The sequence below is a fragment of the Electrona antarctica genome, assembly GCF_951216825.1.
Source record: "Electrona antarctica genome assembly, chromosome: 19".
In the NCBI taxonomy this organism is placed as follows: domain Eukaryota; kingdom Metazoa; phylum Chordata; class Actinopteri; order Myctophiformes; family Myctophidae; genus Electrona; species Electrona antarctica.
The window spans coordinates 13,949,004-13,968,094 of NC_136800.1; the positions used below are offsets into that span (position 1 = coordinate 13,949,004).

Below are 19,091 nucleotides of genomic sequence, written 5' to 3' on the forward strand. Positions count from 1 at the left end.
GAGAGAAGAATTGTACTGTGCCTGGAGTCACAGTGAACTACTGAGCCAGTAGTTCACCCCAAGCTGCTTTCTCTTTCTGCCTGCCAAGTCATCAGTAAGTAAGTAGGGGTGGTGGTTTCTCAACCAAGGGGGATTGGGACAGACCGGGAGCCGGGAGGATTCAGCCAGTGAGATTAATCCATTTATGTGGTGCCCTAATTATCCAGTAGTATTCAGCACTCATAATACTAATTCAGTCATAGTGTACTCTATACTTATTCAGTATTGTAGTTATTTATTTCTCCAGTACTGTATTATTCAGGTATTACTTTGCTTCTTATTCAGCTGAACTAAACGGACCGTCCCAGATGCTGTTCACGTACAGTTCATCAGTGTCACATCAGCCGAGTGCCAGCTATGATAAGCCTCCACATGACTTATACACTGCAGCACAGTATATATATATCTCTCTCTCTCTCTCTGCCATTTTATGGCCTCAGGTGAGTCTTCCTCTCTATAATCCAATCCTTCTGGTTCAAAATATTCTCTCAGATTCTCTTCTCTCAAATCCATGCTGCCCTCTACTGCATCTCTCTCTCTCTCTCTCTCTCTCTCTCTCTCTCTCTCTCTCTCTCTCTCTCTCTCTCTCTCTCTCTCTCTCTCTCTCTAGTCCTATTACTGCAGGGTAGGGAAACCCCCTTGGCCAAGGCTGCCCATCCTTCACATGCACCACACACACACACACACACACACACACACACACACACACACACACACACACACACACACACACACACACACACACACACACACACACACACACACACGTATGCACACACACACACATGCTCACGTATACGCACGCGATCACGAAGAGAGGTGGGAAGGCCTTCAGTGCAGCTGAAAATACCCCCCCCCCCCCCGCGCCCCCGCCCCCATTACAGCCATTTTATTCCAGTGCCTCAGAGTATCATGACAGCAAGAACACACACTGTCTCCCTGGGGGTCATGTAGTCAGAGACATATTTATTTATGGAGTGCAGACAGCCGAGAGGAGAGGAGAGTGTTTACAAAACAATGGGTCAGGAAGCATTTTTGGATCAAAAACGCATTTTTATGGATTACGACAAAAAATAAAATGTTTTAATTTCCCTATTTTTCAAAATATTTTCAATGGGCTATTTTCATTAGGGCTTAATAGGTGAATGAATACGTTTGGGTCCCATGCAGGAAGAAGAGTGATCTACAGTACAATGATGCAGGTAGCCTAAATGTTTTAAGAACTGAAGAACATTTAATGGTTATACATTAATGATGCAAGTCTCAAGAGCAAAACTCAGATAAAATACAAAGAAATACAAATAAACAAGTAGGCCTAGTTGGTAAATCTAAATAAACAAATCCCTCTACTCCCTGTTACTGCACTGTATACCCCAACCCGCATATTCCTTGAATCATGCATTAGGGGCTTTAAGCAGATAGATAATGAAAGTCTTGAAAAGGTTGTTATTGTCAGACTTGACAAAATAAACGAGATTGTATTTGTATGTACCAATTTCATGAACTGGTCTGACATGGACCAATTTCATTTCCATACCTGCTGGAAAGGCCTGGAAGGTTTGTCAGACTTTGCCATCCTGAAATAGGAGTGCAAAACATACAGACAGTCATATATCAGACATTAGAATTGGGACAGTGCAGAGGGAGTGGCAGACCGGGGTGGTGGTCCCACTTGTGTGCCAATTACAGAGGCATCACATTACTCAGCCCTCCTGGGAACGTTTATATGCCAAGGTACTGGGAGGAGGGTCAAGACGATATAGTCGAACCTCAGATTCAAGGGCGAGAAGTTCAGTCACCTGAGAGAGACTCGGAGTAGAGCCGCTGCTCAGTGGCGTGGGAACTATGGGGCTGTATATGGGACAAAATACAAACGGCGGTGGTGATCACATAGCTGCAGTATCCCAAACCGCATACCTTCTGCTGCTCGGTGCTCTCACGTCACGGTGCTGTGTGGGGAAAATAATAATTTTGCACGCGTGCATGGGACACCTAACCCTATACTGACTACTATTTAAATGCATTTCACAGATCAGAATGTGGCGCTCAGTGGAGTGCAAATCTCCACCAGGAGGCATGGACCCACATCTCCATCGCTGTGTCTGCAGTCTGCACCTGTTCCATTGTGTTGTTTGTGGACAGCAGCTATCAAACCATGCCTCGGTAAGTAGGCCTATGTTTTAACCTTTAACTTCCGGTAATGACTAATGATGAATGTATATTCATGCAACAATCTATATTCTCCTACTTTTTCCACTCCAATTCTCTCCAAGATCCTCACTTCCTCTTCTTGTTATTCACACTCTCTTCCTATCTCCCATATCGTTGTTGATTTAACTGTGTAAAAACTCCACTCCCCCACCCTAGTGTCCAACAATCTTTAAGTTAATTTTAGCTACATATAGTAGCTATATCTGGTGTCGGCTACTGTGAATTCCTCTAGGCTAGAGTCATTCAGACGTTTAGAGACAGCCATCAGGGATCTTACTCCATCTCAAGTGAGCATGGAGATTAACAAACAATTTTGGGTCTGAGAGAGAGACAGACGGAGAGGTCAGAGAACAAATTTAGAGAGACGAAAAGAAAATGTTAGATGATCTTCCCAATGCGGAGGGAAAAATAATGGGACAGACGGCGGTTTTATTTCTTTCCAGTTTTTTGGCGCTCCCCATTAATTTTCAATAAAGCAGGCAGCATTCCAGCGCAAAGGATAATGTGATTGGCAGCATTGAGGAGAACATCAAAACGTTGAGTTTGGCGCAACTTTATGCAAATGAGAAGCAGAATCAGCCACGATGTAGGGAACGTTTTGTCATTTTGCCAATGACAGAATCAGACATGATGGAAAGTATTAATAACAAAGTTTTAAGCTAGTTTAGTTTACTTGTGTCTTCTGCATCATAACGTCTAGTTCACATCAAAACCTCTGGAGTCAGTGAGCTTCTGGTTGGTTGGTACTTTCTCTTGCCGCAAACCTCTGTGGAAAAATTTGAACTTTCCCAAACTTGTGTGCGCCATTTTCTGCTGGCTCCACCTCCTGTCACAGTAAATTGCTCCTTGGGATCATGCATGGAATCACACTGCTTTCTCACAAAGTGGAATTCTGGTGATGGTGTGAAGTGGGTGTTAGTGTGCTCTCAGGGAGAGGGAGAAACTGCAAAGGGTGGGGGTGAAAGGGTGAGTGTTAGAGAGAAAAGGACGAGAGAGCGGAAAGAAAGTCTGGCATTGATGAAAGGGATAGAGCACCGAAACAGTGCGAAGAGAGAACAAGTGATAGAAATTAGACGGAACAGGGAGGGGATTAGAACGAGGGAACACAGTGGGACAGAGAGAGAGAGGAGTTAGCGTAAAGGGGTGGGAGCTGAGAGAGAGAGAGAGAGAGAGAGAGAGAGAGAGCTCCCAAGAGGGATCAGTTCCAGCCTCACACAGAGAAGCCACTCTCTGGAGAGAGGGATTGACGCTAGGGAGACAGAAAGACGAACACAGCCTGTGGGCTCTGGTTGCATCCTGCCAGTGTTGCTTGCCCAACGGCACGTTGTGGTTCAACACAGACAGACATAATTGTCGGTGTAGGCAAAGCAGAAGAAGCGGCAAAAAGATGATGATGAATAGGATCTAGAGAAGAGGGATGGCAAAGCTGATGGAGCGGGCAGAAGAAGAGAAAACAGAGAGACGCTGAGTCAAGGGGAGAAGCTGACAAAAAGTGCACACTGTCTCCTAAGACTTGCTTCATCACCTGACACATCAGAGGAAAGCCCACAAACGAAAAGGAGACAGAGAGAGAGAGAGAGAGGAGAGAGAAAAGAAGACAAGTGAGGAGACAGAACACGCTGACAGATACGAGAAGTCTTCTCGTTGCACCAGAGAAACAGAGAGAGACACTGAGGGGGAAGGAAGACAGCTGGAGGCAACAAGCTCACAGAAACCAATTGTGTCTACAGCAGCAACTCTCTTTGGAAAGGAGGGCAGGGACAGAGGAGAGAGGGGTACAAGAACTGTAGGGAGAAAAAAACAGGAAGGAACTTTGAAACAACCCTGGAGTTTCTGAGCGGCGCACTGCTCAGCCCAGCGGGGAAGATGTCCAAGTCGTCGTCCTCCCGCCTGGGCCGACCTAGCAGCTCCAAGAACGCCAGCCTACGGAAGGAGCTGCAGGGGAACCGCTCCTGCATGCTGAGAGTCGGGGAGCGGCTGATGAGGGCCGGCAGCGAGGGCAACCTGGTCCACAGCCAGGGGTCGACGGGCACAGCGCCGGTAGACGGGCAGACACAAGCGCTGCCCCTGGAGGAGAGACCCAGTGACGCTTTGGGGACTCCGTCCTCTAAAGGTAAAAGGGGGGGCTTGAGTGTCATTCATTTTTTACAAAGTATTCATGTACAAAAATAACTTTGTCATGGTGTGTGGAGAAAACAACTTTCACTTTTTAAATGCCTTCATTTGGAATCTTTTAAATCTTGGTCATCACAACATTTCTCTTTCTGTTCTCTGGTATAGTTGTAGGGATTGGGGAGATGATTGACTCTCCTAACTTCTCCTAATTTCCTGTCTGTCTAGACATTTAATTACACCATTGTTTGTATACAATAATTAGGGAGTCAGCTAAATTCAATAGACTATTTTTATGCTGTGCATTGCATTCTGTCATTTCCATTCACTCTCCGTGTAATAGATTTGGTCAGTGTTGCACAAGTTGCTTGTAAGAGGAAACACCTGAATGTCATTTTCTATCTCGGAACATTTCAGATCTGTGTCCTATTTCTGTCCTTTCCTGGGTTGTGTCTCTAGTACTGTGTGCTGTGTTGTGGTTCATGGCCCAGGCTATGTGACATGGATTAGGAAGAAAAAATTGAGTCTGCAACCCTGGTAAAGAAACTGAGCTCTACTGGTTTATCATCGATTCAACGTTTTGATCACTAAGATCTTCTTCACGGATAATATAACAGGAAATGGGTGTACCATTAAAGGATAGGTAGCCTGCAGCTGTGATTGGCTAGAGAAAGATGTGCAGTGACTAGAGCCACCTGAGCTCAAACCAATCTTTGTTTAATCATTTTTCCAATATCACAATGTAATAATAAACACAACGAGTTTGTACATGAATATCAAATAATAAGATATACAAAATGTACACAGTGAAAAAACACAAAAATCTAAAAAGAACTAATCCAATTAGGATCCTTTAGGATTTTAACGATTCCGGTTCCTTAATGATTCCCTTTCAACTGTCCGATCCCTTAACGGGTCCCGTTCCTAGGTGTTTCCAAACACTAACATGTCTGTAACTCTGAGAGTGTACAAATGGAACCAAATTGGACCCTTACCGGTTCCATTTGTACACTCTGAAGAGTTATGGTGGTCCTTGTAATTTAAAAGTTTGAGAACCAGCGGTATTGTAATTGAACTGCCGCTTCCGGATCCCAACCCTACAGTATGTGTGGCATACTGTTTTGTCAGCGTGTGAGTTGGTAGATAGTTCTCTCTCTCTCTCTCTCTCTCTCTCTCTCTTCTACATCTCTTGCTCATCCTTGTTCCTCTCCCTCTCTCCTCCTTTTGGTTCCTAAGTCATTCCCTCTCTCATTTGCACCCTCTATATCTCTGTCAATCATTCAGACCCCCCCCCCCCCCCCCCCGCTCTCTCTCTCTCTCTTTCTTCCACTCTGTCTCTGTCTCTCTACCTGCCTCTCTATCTCAGTGTCACTGTCTCTCTGTCTGTCTCTCTACCTGCCTCTCTATCTGTCTCTGCGTGTCTCTGTCTCTCCGTCTCTCTCTTTACCTGCCTCTCTGTCCTCTGTGTGTCTCGGTCTCTCTGTGTGTCTCTCTCTCCTGCTCTGTATCTTCAGTATGATTCACAATGTTCGAAGTAATGTGCTGTTTTAAAATGAAACAGAACATGGCAGATCTGGCCCACGCTGTCCCAGACTATATTGTTATTCTCGTGGGTAAATAATCCTATTCCCAATGGTACATTCAATGCATTTCACTTTATTCTTACAGGCATGTGCTTCCGTGAGTTAAAGGGCCCCTAAAGCTATGTTTGTATGAAATGATCATTCTCATAATCTGATGCACATACTGTAGACTCGCCATGACAAACATACACAAACACATGTGCGCACGCATCATCCGTGTTCATTTATCCATTCATAACTCAGAGTGTACAAATGTACAAAATTGTACCCAATTAGACCCATAAAACACAGAGGATTTGACTGTGGCTACTGCAGTTTAAAATGGCCAGTTGTGGCTGATAAACACGTGCCTTTGGGGAGGAAAGCTGCTTAAGAACACACACAGAAGCATAAAGACCCAATTAGGCCATGGATTCTGTGGGTGTTCAGAAAAACATCAGTTTGTCCTCACATTACCTTCTCTTTGTTCGTTTACACTATGGAAACCCACACAACAACAACAATCACGAGGAAAGACTTTCTTTCCTCGTAATTCAGACTTTGATGAGTTTCTTTCTCACAATTGCATCCCAGAATATCTTGTGAATAACTAACAATGTTGTATAAAGACATTTAAGATACAGTTTTTGTGGCTTTTTCTCCCTTTATTGATAGTACAGTATGTAGACAGGAAATGGGGAGAAAGAGAGAGAGACAAGGAGTGACACGCAGCGAAGGTCGTCGGGATATGTCCCGGATGGGTCCGGGGCCAAAACTAATAATTCTGAGATGTAAATTGCGATAGTGAGAAGTACATGCACACATTCACACATGTATACACTCACACGCACACACAAAACTCAACAATTTCAGTGGCAGAAATACAGAACATCATACCTCGCACGCATCATCTTCTTCTTCTAAAAGTCACCTATGAGTGAGCATCATCAGTACAGGATACATACTCAAATGTATGTGCTGAGGTGTTTTCATCCTGACACCAAAACTAAACAGGAAAGAGATGGAAAGAGAGAAGTTACAGGTGGGGGGGGGGGGGGGGGGGGGGGATTACTTTTCCGCACATTTGGCTGGGGCTCCACTGAGTGCGTTGCATTGGGTTGCGTTAGGACGACGTAAAAAGAAGAACCGGGGTGAATGGGTGAGCCTCGGCGTAACGCCAAAGCTCCACTGCAGCCAGTGGGCGTCTGCCAGCGTCGCGCCATCGTCAATGCAGGGAATGTTCCCTTTTTAATCAAGGAAGGGTGCTCCACTGCCGACGGTTGCGTTTGGACGGAGTTGCCCATTCACCCCGGTTTGACGCCGTCCAAACGCACTCAGTGGAGCCCCGGCGTGGAGCCCCGGCCTTATAGCCAGCAGATGGCTGCTCAGACGGCCTCAGCAGCTGAGCACACAGGAGGAGCTGTTATTGGGGTTAAGTGCCTTTCTCAGTGACACTTTGACACACAGGCTAACTGGTCTGGCCAAGGGTCAAACCGCTGACCTTCTGATACCCATCAGATGGGCTGCCCCATTTGGACCCACGTACCCGCCCGGTCAGTCGATGGATGTGTGAGCAGGTTTTTCTGTCCTGTCATACATTCCTGAGCCGCGAGTCTGCGCCCAGCTGTATTGTCCCCTCTAGTCCCTCGGAGCGGGGCGCGGGGATTAGACGCCGGGGCGGGGCCCTTTGACTGACCCCGCTGCTGATTAGATACATTCCCTCTCCTATCATCACATTCCCGACAACGAACGCACCACATAGAGCAGTTAATCTGCCTCCAACGAGCTGTCCACTTCAAAAGCCCTCTGCACTGTAACGGAAGAGAGACACACACAGAGACAAACATCCATGCAGTGTGAGGGACAGAGACAAAAGGAGAAAGGGCGGGGCAATGACAAGAGAGTGGCGTTGTTGCTGTAAAATCCTACAGTGTCGATTTAACCCATTAACCCATTCAGGCCTGACGTCGAAATTTAAAAAAAAAAAAAGTTTTCTAAATCATGACAATTTTCGGAAAGATTTGAGGCACATTTTAACGATTTTTCAAAAATAGCAGACCTACAAGTTCATAGCGCGCCACTCGGTGGCGCGCTATGAGCTTGTAGATCTGCTATTTTTCAATAGCTAAATTATAACAATGTTTAAAACACAAACGGGTTCCCGCCCCAAAATGGGTTAATGGTTAATGTGGTTAAACGCTAACGTGACATGGATGCGTTCCAGGTCTCAATGGATTAACCCATTAATACCGGGGAAAGCATCTTTTGTGTCATTTTAGGTATCTTTGGCTATTCAACAATAGCAGATCTACAAGCTTGTAGAAACATGATATAGCCAATCACTGATATAGAAATGTTTTCTGCCTTACGCTTTCTGAGTCAAAAATGGATAAATGAACACAAAATGAAAAGCTACGGCCACCTTTGATCGTCCACAAATGAGAGAAAAGGTGATTGCGTTTTGAATCCGTTCTGAAAAGGAAACATTAAATAAAAATCATTACTCGAAAATCATCAGATACTCAAATCGGTAGCTACAGTAACTGACTTGTATTTAAAATGTACAGAGGTGAGTTAGAGAAGTAAAACAATGTAGTGACATCAAACCTATAGCATCTTTCTAAACACTGTCTAAATTACATTAGCATACATTTTGTCTTTTTGTGCTCATGGAATAACACATTTCAATAACTTAACCTAATGTGAGCAAGTGAACAACATATGTATTGAAATATAAATTGCACTAACACTTGTCTACAAGCCATAAGATATATGCACACTGCACATTGGGGAGCCGACAACCAGTACAACCACAGGCATGTATGGTTAGTGATGTGTGGCAGCTGTACCGTAGGTGGCATTTATTAGTGCCTTGCTAAAGGGCTTTTTGACGGTTGCTGAGGGACAGGATGAGTGCATGTTATGGTCTATATTCACCCAGGTTGTTCCCGGGGGGTCTATGCAGGAGTCTGGAGACTGATGACAGCAAACTTCTGGTGACAGGTCCCATCTAGCCTTCAGGCTAACGTCGTCCCACTTATGAGCAATAAAGACATGACCATATACGTTATAGTCTGTGTAAAGGCTTAGGGCAGGGATTTAATTAGTGTCTTCAGACTAGTGTTGATCCTTACAGCTGATGGCTATTTTGAGTATTTTCACAATTTTTGTCTCTTTCTTAATGTTTGATCAGTTTTTATAGAATAGTTTGTTTCTTTTTAGGTATTAAAAAGGTCTTAAAAGTCATTACATTGTCACTTCACTGTCATCTGGAGACTGAAGTGAATTTAAGTAAAACAATATTAAAACAAAAATCACTGGGATGTGTTACACATGAATAACATGATGAATCATACATACTGATACTAGCACCCTCTCCTTCTCGAATCATTGAATCATCGAATCATTTCATCCTGAAACAGTCTTCCCTCTGGTGAGGAGCTGATTTATATTAGTCCAATGAAGTGAGCTTCACTGTAGTGGAAGAGACTCCACCACATGCAAAAATATGCTGTATCTAGTGTGGACATGCTTCAACTGGCAGCGGGTTACTTGGAAAACATGATTGATTATGCATTACTGAGTGTGTAATAACTGAGGGACCTAATCTACAGTGTACAGAATGTGTTTCAAGCACATGTTTCAGTGACCAAGCTGTAATGGTAACCGGAAGGCTCACCCCAAAACACGCCCCCATTCTTTTCTACCGAGCGCACACTATATAGGGTGGTTCTTGTATTCTTGTATTTGTTTTACTGAGGATAAGACTAGAAATAAGTTTAGGGTTAGGCATAGTTTTACTGAGGTAACGTTTAGGAATACCAGGTAGGTACCGTTCTAAGATCGACGGAACTGCGCCCGGGGCAACTGTGTTTTGGGGCAAGCGTCTAGGTATTTGCTATAATTGCTTGAGTAGCATATTTGTCACCCACAATAACAGTTCAGCTAACGCTAGCATCGAAAGCTATAGTAGGCTTCCACAAAAACAACTCTCAAACCGATTAAGGTTGGACCCACTTACCTCCATGAACCTTTATACATAGTCATTTACGGTAATCTGGGTCTCTGTGGAGAGGAGGATTGTAGTTGATTGACTTCTTGGCGTATGAAAGCCTGAAGGCAGAACAACACTGGATATAATGTGGATTTCTCAGAACTTCCACCACATGAGACATTAAAGCCCGGGGGATTGGAACTGAAAGGTTTCCCTAAAGATTTGGGGTATTTCATCACCGTGTGTGTGTGTGTGTGTGTGTGTGTGTGTGTGTGTGTGTGTGTGTGCGTGTGTGTGTGCGTGCGTGCGTGCGTGCGTGCGTGCGTGCGTGCGTGCGTGCGCGCGCAGAAGCAGAGAAGCAGAATGACATTTCCCATGGCTGTCTTGGCTTTGTCCGGCAGCTGTCAGGCTATGCATCTCTATCATTTTGCATGCGTGCACACACACACACACACACGTGTGCGCGCAGAATATGGCAGGCTGTAACTCAATTTGCACAATGACCACCAGCAGTATAGCACTACTGGGATTCTTAAATCCATAACACTTCCTTTTCTACTTATTTCTTTTCATCACCTGTCTCCTTCTCTCTCGTCATCCACCCGACACATGTTGTCCTGTGACTATCCTGTTGTCAAATATATCTCCTATAGGCTGTCATAAAGCCTAAGTTGATCAGTATGGTTACATCTAGGGAAGGCAACAATACTTGGGTGGGTCACTCTGACCCCAATCTGGGAACCCACCCACAAAAAAGGAAAAAACAGCGCCCTCTTCTATTTGTTTCCTTAAATTTGCGCCGCCCAATAGAATGTGGATAGCAGCATGTCGGCCCGTCTGGTCCGCCCTCAGCCCTCTTCTTCCGGGGAGGCGCTTAGGGTTTCATTCCACTAATCCCCAATGTACACACGTTCTGAATGCCGACAGATGCAGTAGTGCAGCTTTGAATCTGTTCTTGAGAGTTTACTCAGGCGCTTAAAACCCAATCACAATCACTGCTTTGTCCAAACGGGGGCAATGGATTCTATTCTACCCCTTGTTTCGATGGCTTTAGAAAGTTTCTAGCGAGATGGTGTCAGAGGAGGAGGGTCTCACAGACGAATGTCTTATTCACTACACCAGTGGTTCCAAATCTTTTGGCTCAGCTAGGGCACCCCTGTAAAAACCTTTTCATCCACGGCACCCCTGAATTACAGTGTTACTTTTTAGAACCGTATCTGTCATATTACGGTACGTAAATATGTGAATCTTTAAACAGCCGATCTACAAGCTGACAACATATCATGTTGTGCCGCGTTGTAGATCTTGTTGTAGATCTTGTAGATCCCGTAAAGCTTGTAGATCGGCTGTTTTTCCCAAAGAGATTGGTGTGTAGATTGAAAAAGAACGCACCAATTACAGTGCAGTGCAACTCAGGTCTGTTTCACTAAGTATAGAGGGTGATTAAACTGAAGTGATATTAATATATTCCTAATATTATCAAAGTGTCATGTGGCACCACTGGACTTGTGTCACGGCATCCACTTTGAGAAACCCTACACTACATAGCCTACACCACTGACACCACGGTCCTTTCTACTTCTGTCTCTGCCTCTCTCTGTGTTGCTTTATTTCAATGTCTCCTCGTGCCTCTCCTCTCCTCTTGCCTCAGCTTTTCTCTCTCCTTTCCGTGCGGCCGGTAGTGGGATCTGTCTTTCTCAGATTTTCACAGTTCATGATTCCTTCTGACTGCAGCGGTGCAATTTCATCTCAAACATCCGTCCATACAGCCATCCTGTCCGTCTGATTCTCAATCCCCACAACTTTCTCTCCATCTCTTTTTCCTCATACTCTGCCATTTTCTTTCTTTCTTTCTGTCTTTCTTTCAATTTCTTTCTTTCTTTTTTTCTTTCTTCTCACAAATTGCAACTGTGTTCATGGTTGAGTGTGGGAGCTCTGTGTTGTGAGCAACTGCTTGGCTCAGGAGCCAATCCTTCCCAGAGTATATTCTATATTTGTGATGATGCGCCAGGCAGTTTATTTTCATCACTTTGTACATGTGAATCATATGACATCGTTAGCAGGCTATAATTTGGATCACGGGATTGCGGCTATTTAAGTTCTTTGTAAATAGGAATGGTGTCTACTCCAATCTTGTATATTGGATTGAACACACAAACAGGAAATGCTAATATCTGGTGTACTCATTTTGACCAATAAACTAATATTTTTTGCCAGTTAAACTCTACCCTACATATAATGTAAACAAGTTTTTCTCTTTATTCACAACGTGTCAGTTGTGAGCTTGTAGATCTGCTATGTGTGTTTGATAGCAGTACTGTAAAAACTGTAGCAATACAGTAAAACATTTTACTGTGAACTGTAGATCAGTGGTTCTCAAACCTTTTCAGGTAGACAAACAGGAGAAGGGCGCACAACAGTATTGGTGAGGTGCTAAAGGCCTAAGGTGATAAACATAGAAAAAGAGGAAAAAGGCTGCAGACTCATAGCCACGATGCTTCTTTTTCTCAAACGTTTCCACACACGTGCGCACACAGACAAATCCTCAGTGTAAATTGAATTTGGTGTACAAATGTGTACATGACTCCAGGATTATACAAATAGAACGAGTTAAATTAACGCTGAGTATTTTTGTGTACGTAAAATATTTTGAGTGAAAGTGGAAACAGTCTATTGGTATTATAAATATTGAATCAATGAAACATATTATCCAGACCTTGTGACTAGTAAATTATAACTGTGTTGGATCATTTGGAACACATTTATTGTTTTACCTTTCCTGAAAAGTAACGGTTATGGACACTCAGTACGAGGTTTCTGCCCCACAGCAACAATACTGTAGTCAGAGGTGTGGATAGCAGTCTGCTGACCTCTGCTGAGTGCAAGCAAACACACGTCACGCACGCACGCACGCACGCACGCACGCACGCACGCACGCACGCACGTACACACACACGCACGCTTTTTTCCTCACTCTGTTGTGCTTTTCTTCTTGCATGGACGGGTACACTGTCCGCAATAAACATACACACACCTGCACAGACACCGTGCACACATACAAATAAAATACTGAATGTGAAATCTTGGTTGTGCAGTATATTTAGGCTATTAATTATGCATGAGTGTGAGCACACAACACCTGCATCATACACATGCACAACTTCCACTGACTCAAACGTTGACTTTCATGGTGAGTTCAAGCTGAACCAACCTGAGGCATTTGACCCAACACTTTATGAAATACGGGCAGACAGAACAGGCTCATGTTGCTAAAGAACTTTGCCTTGTACTATTCTCGCATCCAATGTGTGCTTGGCCTTAAAAACAAAGTGTGCTTGACCTTAACAGCAAAGTCTGCTTGACCTTAAAAGCAAAACTAAATTAAATTGTACATTGCCTTGCGGCTTGCAAGGCAATGTACAAATTTCATCTTGTTTTGCTTTTAAGGTCAAAAGTGTAATTGCAATGCAAGTGGAAGAGTGCATAAGCTTCCATCCGTTGTTATAAAACACTGTTGGCCTGGTGTATTAGGTCAAGGTCATTGTTTCATGTTTTTGCCAGTTCAGCGTGACAGACCTCCATACAAACGATAGATTCATCTGTGTGTGTAGGACAGTGGTGTAAAGTACATTTACTCAAGTACTGTACTTAAGTACAATTTTGAGGTAATGCATGCCTGCATTGTGAGCTTGTAGGTCGGCTATTTTCAAAAGATTTGTATACTATTTGAAACGATTTGATTTTGTATACGAAGATTTGAAACGTTAGAAAACTTGGAAAATCGGACAGTCTACATAACGAGTAGGTACTTTTACTATTGGCACTACATTTTGAGACCAATACTTTTGTACTTTTACTCAATTACAGGTACATTTTCTACATTGCAGTATTGATACTTTGATTTAAGTACAACAAATTGAGTACTTTTCCCACCACTGTGTGTTGAGGCTAACCTGACTCCGCCAGATGGGGCAGCAGAGAGTACACTGGGTTCCCCCCTCCTGCTGGGGGGAACCCAGTGTACTCTCTGCTGCCCCATCTGGCGGAGTCAGGTTATGTTGAGGCTGCATGTTAAAGAAAAAACACAAACAGGAAATAAATACCAAAAAGGTTTTTGCACGACCTGGCTCATGGCGATCCTTTAAACCACAACATAATCCCATACAACACAAAAGCCTCTGGAAGGTTACGTGTCTTATTTGGTGGTTCTGTCCCATAAGACGTATATGGCCATGAGCCTTATGTTTATAGCCAGGACATTCCTGCGAGTGGTAACAATTCCTCTTGACTTGTGTTTTAACCACTCCACAAAGGAAGACAAGTTCCCACATTTGTAAAATAGTTGATCTGCATGTTTCACATTCTATGTGATGAATTAAACTTCATCAAACAGCCTTGATCCTTTCCTATGAAGCACCTAAGTTATTTCTAATTGTATTAATTTATACCCCATACTGTGCTCTCATGTTTGGCTTTGCTCTAATATGTTCACTGAAAAGCATTTTGCTTTTAGGTCTGCTAGTGGTAGTACTCTAATGATGGTAGTCCTCCATCCGACAAACACTTTAGTCCCAAACAAGATCTCTTGAAAGCATTTGCCTCGATTTCCATAGAATTTGCTGATCACCTTCAAGCTCTACAGACCGATTTTTTAGCTCAAGACACAAAAGAGAAATTAGACATTTGCCCACGACCTAAACTAGTGGGGGGGAAAAAAGGTGTACAACAAACACGTCTCTTCACGGCAAGTTGTGAGCTCGTATATCTGCTGTTTTCACCACTTCTTCCTATTTATTTATTTACTAGCATCCGTGTCACCCTAAGACCAAAAGTTCACTTGCAAACAAGACATCTCCAGTGGGAAGATCTCCATGATCTCTGATGATCATGTTCCCTGGCCAATGACCCCAAACTATTTGAGTGACCCGGCCGTAACCTTTCCTCTGGTGCCATCGTCTGGCCAAAATGTCAACTTTGCATGCAAGTTATATCAAAATCTAAATGGCACATAAGGGTAAGGGGCAGCAGTGCTACAGTCCGTTGCTTCACATAAAAATGTAAATAAACATCAATCGTTTCAATTGAAACGACCAGGGGCCTGTAGTAGTAATATTGCATTGCATCGCAGCCTTCCAATCAGAGTTCTCAATTATTCAGCCTCATCCTGTATGTCCACTTACCACTAGCTGGCAGCAGCTAATAATCACTGCAGGTACTTGACCTGTCATGTCACGTTGACCTGTTGTTTGTTTGTAATTGTTCCCACTTCCCGGTGCGTGCACTCACTGCACTAGCAGCGCTGAGAGTTGCGATTGCATCATTGTATTATAGCCTATGCTGCATCCCAGTTATACCTTACAGTAATTTCAAGACAAGGTAAAATAATTGTTTAATCAAGCTGCTTTTGTGTATTTTTCTACTTGGCTACAGTGCTGTATGCTGTGTATGATTAGGAGATATGAGGACACAAGGATCAAGGCACTGTCTGCTCACAGTATAGTGATTCTTTACTGCAAACTGACTGACTCAATTGTTGCGTGTGTACCTGGTATAACACTACACTGCCCATCTGCCTGACTGATCGACTGACTACCCCCATGGCACACCAAAGCTAGGGCTGACTGACTGACTGACTGGCTGGCTGGCTGGCTGGCTGACTGACTGACTGACTGACTGACTGGCAGGCTGACTGACTGGCTGGCTGGCTGGCTGGCTGACTATAACTGAATGATTTTCAGGCTGAGTGGCTAATGGGCTGGCAGAGCTGTGAAGCAAAGAGCGTAGCCTAGCATAGTAGAGAGGAGAGCTGAGATACACCTCCAGGGTACTTCTGAACTAAATCAATCAGGTCTGCTTTGTCAACGAGAGAGAGAGAGAGAGAGAGAGAGAGAGGGAGAGAGGGGGGGAGAGGGGGAGAGGGGGAGAGAGAGAGGGGGAGAGAGAGAGGGGGAGGGAGGGAGGGAGAAGGAAATTAAGAGAGTGACGGAAAGGGAGGAGGAAATAATGAGAGTGAAAGAGGATGACAGAGTGAGAAATGGAGACAGATAAGGAGTGAGAAGTGTAGTGGAGAGAGTGAGCTTTAGCAAAACAGAGACACAATTAAATAGAGATGAGAGACAGTATAGACTAGTATTAAGTAAAGACAAATGCAGATCGACTCCTTGTCCTCTCTCAACTCTGCACTACAAAATTCTCTCACTTTTACCTGTGTCTCTCATTCTCTCTAAACCCCTTCGTGCATCTCCTGTCTGCAGTGACAATTATTTGGGGTCACCTCTGCCCAGGGCGCCCTTCACCATACATCAGATCAACTGTGTCTCAAGGAGGATGACACATGTCTTTTCTAATTGTATTTTAGCGCTGTGGGAAAACACGATGACAGAATACCACATTTAACCAATCACACCATTACAAAGAATATATATTTAGGTGGTAAATTGCAGAATTAGATGGCGTCATCATCATTCAAAGGCAACTGAACAATGATACACCAGGAGGTGCATAACTGTACATCAGTTTATTGATTGAGTTTGGGGGTTATTGTTCGACTGACCACTGACAAACCTGCCACTGTTTGACCTTTGTCTGAGCAATATTGAATATGACAAGTTGACAACATGTGACCCATCTTGACTCACTGAGGTTCTGCCATCGAGCAGCCTCCAGCCTTTCACCAGAGGAGAAAAACAGCATTTTCATTTTTTTTTTATCCAAAATGAGTTAATAGCACAGGCAGACTTTTCACATACTAGAGCATGTCTGAAATAAAAGTCAGAGCTGAAATCGACATGTAAATATGAAATAAATGCTTAAACATGTAGCTAGGTGTAATGTTATAGTCCACAGAAGTGAACCTTCCAGGCCTGTTTTCTCAAGTTCAACTTGCTGTTTCTCTGCAAGACAAAAACAAACTGGTGGGTCAAATTGAACAACCAATATGTCAATTACAAATTACAAAATCCAATGGCAGTCCCTCAGTCAAGCTGGGTCACATATAGTCGCAAGCATCCCACACGAAGGATTACATTATTTGAAAAAAGATTGAGCTAAAAGAAAGGTCACCACTGCCCACTGGTATAACTAACATGAGCTTTGAAGAGGACCTGAAAGGGTACGATAGCTACATGTCTGCTCTCTTACACCAGTGGTTCTCAACATTTTCAGGATGTGAGCCCCCAAAATAATCATATTTGAACTGAGGACCCCCCACCCTGATAAGCACTTGGAAGTTGAGGCATTCAATTTAGTTTGACTCTAGGTTCCACACATAAATATTGTGAAAATAGCAGATAGAGCCGTTGAGGTTGTACTGTAGTTCGCCTTGTAGATCTTTATTATTTTATTTGACAATTTGGCCAATGTTTGACCAGTTTTTATAGTATACGGGTAGTTTGTTGATTACCTTTGATATAGTGGTCTTTTTCTTTTCTTTCATTCCTTTATTTGAGGTATTAAAAAAGTAAAAGCCATTATTTTTCATGATGTCAAATGTTATGGCTGATTATTTTCCCCTCATACTAGAAGGCGTTTAGTACTTATGTGGCATTGTAGAGAAGGCTTTATGAGTAGCTTCTTATTTATTTTTTATTTATTTATCTTTTGAGGGGTGCTAGCCCCTACTATATACAAGTTTAATGTTTGTTTTGTTTTAAAAACGCCATTGACAATGAAGGGAAAATGTACGTTATCTTGTCCCTAACACAAACATTAAATGCCATTAACAATAAAGAGAATTTAATGTTTGTTTTACATCACCTAATCATAGCAACATGAGTTAGACTTCAGTTAGCGCCCCTCACTTCACACGGGTGTGATTTTTTCAAATATATCCCACTATGTTTGTATGAGTGAGTGTGTGAGTCTCTACGTCCAGGTCAAATAATGGCCCAGATATCAGGGATGACTGTCGTCATAGTACTGACGTCATAGATTAAATTATGTCATATACGTCATAGATTAAATTATGTCATATACTTCATAGATTAAATTATGTCATATACGTCATAGATTAAATTATGTCATATACGTCATAGATTAAATTATGTCATACACGTCATAGATTAAATGATGTCATATAATCGCCACATGAAGCCATGCCATTATTAGACCCCCAGTCTTGTTGGAAATTGCAACTTATTTGCAGTTGCTGCAGATATTGCATGAAATAACAGCTCTTGTATCTTTTTATTGTGATTCCTGAGCAGTAATCAATGATCACAACATGTTATTTGTTATGTAATGGTCCAATTCCCTCATGTGTCATTTACAGAGGGAAACAGGAGGGTGGGGGTAGGGGCTGTAGGAAAAAGTGAGGGAAGGCCCACAATAGTATACTTCCTCAGAAGTACACACAGGAACACCCCCTCCACACACACACACACACACACACACACACACACACGCACACGCACATGCACATGCACACGCATGCATGCATGCACACACGCACCCACGTGCGCACAGTGACCATGTCTTTCCATGTTGTGACCTCCATGGCCACACACAGTGCAGTGAACAATGAGATGAGTGCTCTGTCAGTGCAGTCTTTCTGTGTGTTCAGTCGAGGGGCTGCATGGGAGCTATCTGATGGGAGTAGCGGCTCATAGACGGAGGTGAGATATAATGGGGCAAATCCCGCTTACACTGCAGCTCAGCTCACACCATTTATGCCAGACTAATCGTACAAAATCACAAAGTAGTAATCTTTTACTTTGTAATTTTGTAATTCGATATATAGCCGCCAAACATGATGCTTTACAACACAGGAGATTGAAGCAATGGCTTTCTCTCTTGCCTATGCACTGAGCTGTTGCTGTCAATCTGCAAACCTTATTATTATTTTTGTCTCTATTCAGATTTTCTGAATCAGATAGGTATACTTTCTTATCTTTATATCGATACTGTAAGTGGGAAGCGATATATTAGAATTAATTGTATGACATGTACATTTGTAAGTGGTATGGGAGTAATGACATGCATGTTGTGTGGTTATTAGTTTAAGTACACATTGAACTTGCCTGTAACTGATCACTGATCATAAAGCTGCTTAACAACTTACTGTACGCCCTGTTTTATATTTTGGCGTATATTAGAGTTGCAGTTGCGCCAAAATAGGCCATCTACTCATTGCATTGCATCATGTTTTGAGTTTGTAGATCACCTATTTTTCGCTA

At 43.2% G+C, this 19,091-nt stretch overlaps 1 protein-coding gene across 1 annotated transcript in view; it reads left to right on the forward strand.

Annotated features, from left to right (window-relative positions):
• Nucleotides 1–4,092: 4,092 nt before the first annotated feature.
• Nucleotides 4,093–19,091, forward strand: part of LOC306943858 (uncharacterized protein) — a 104,337-nt gene continuing 89,338 nt past the window's right edge. The window contains exon 1 of the mRNA XM_079530369.1: nt 4,093–4,363. Within this exon, the coding sequence (XP_079386495.1) occupies nt 4,117–4,363 (247 nt within the window). The 5' untranslated portion in view covers nt 4,093–4,116. The remainder of the gene's footprint in view (nt 4,364–19,091) is intronic.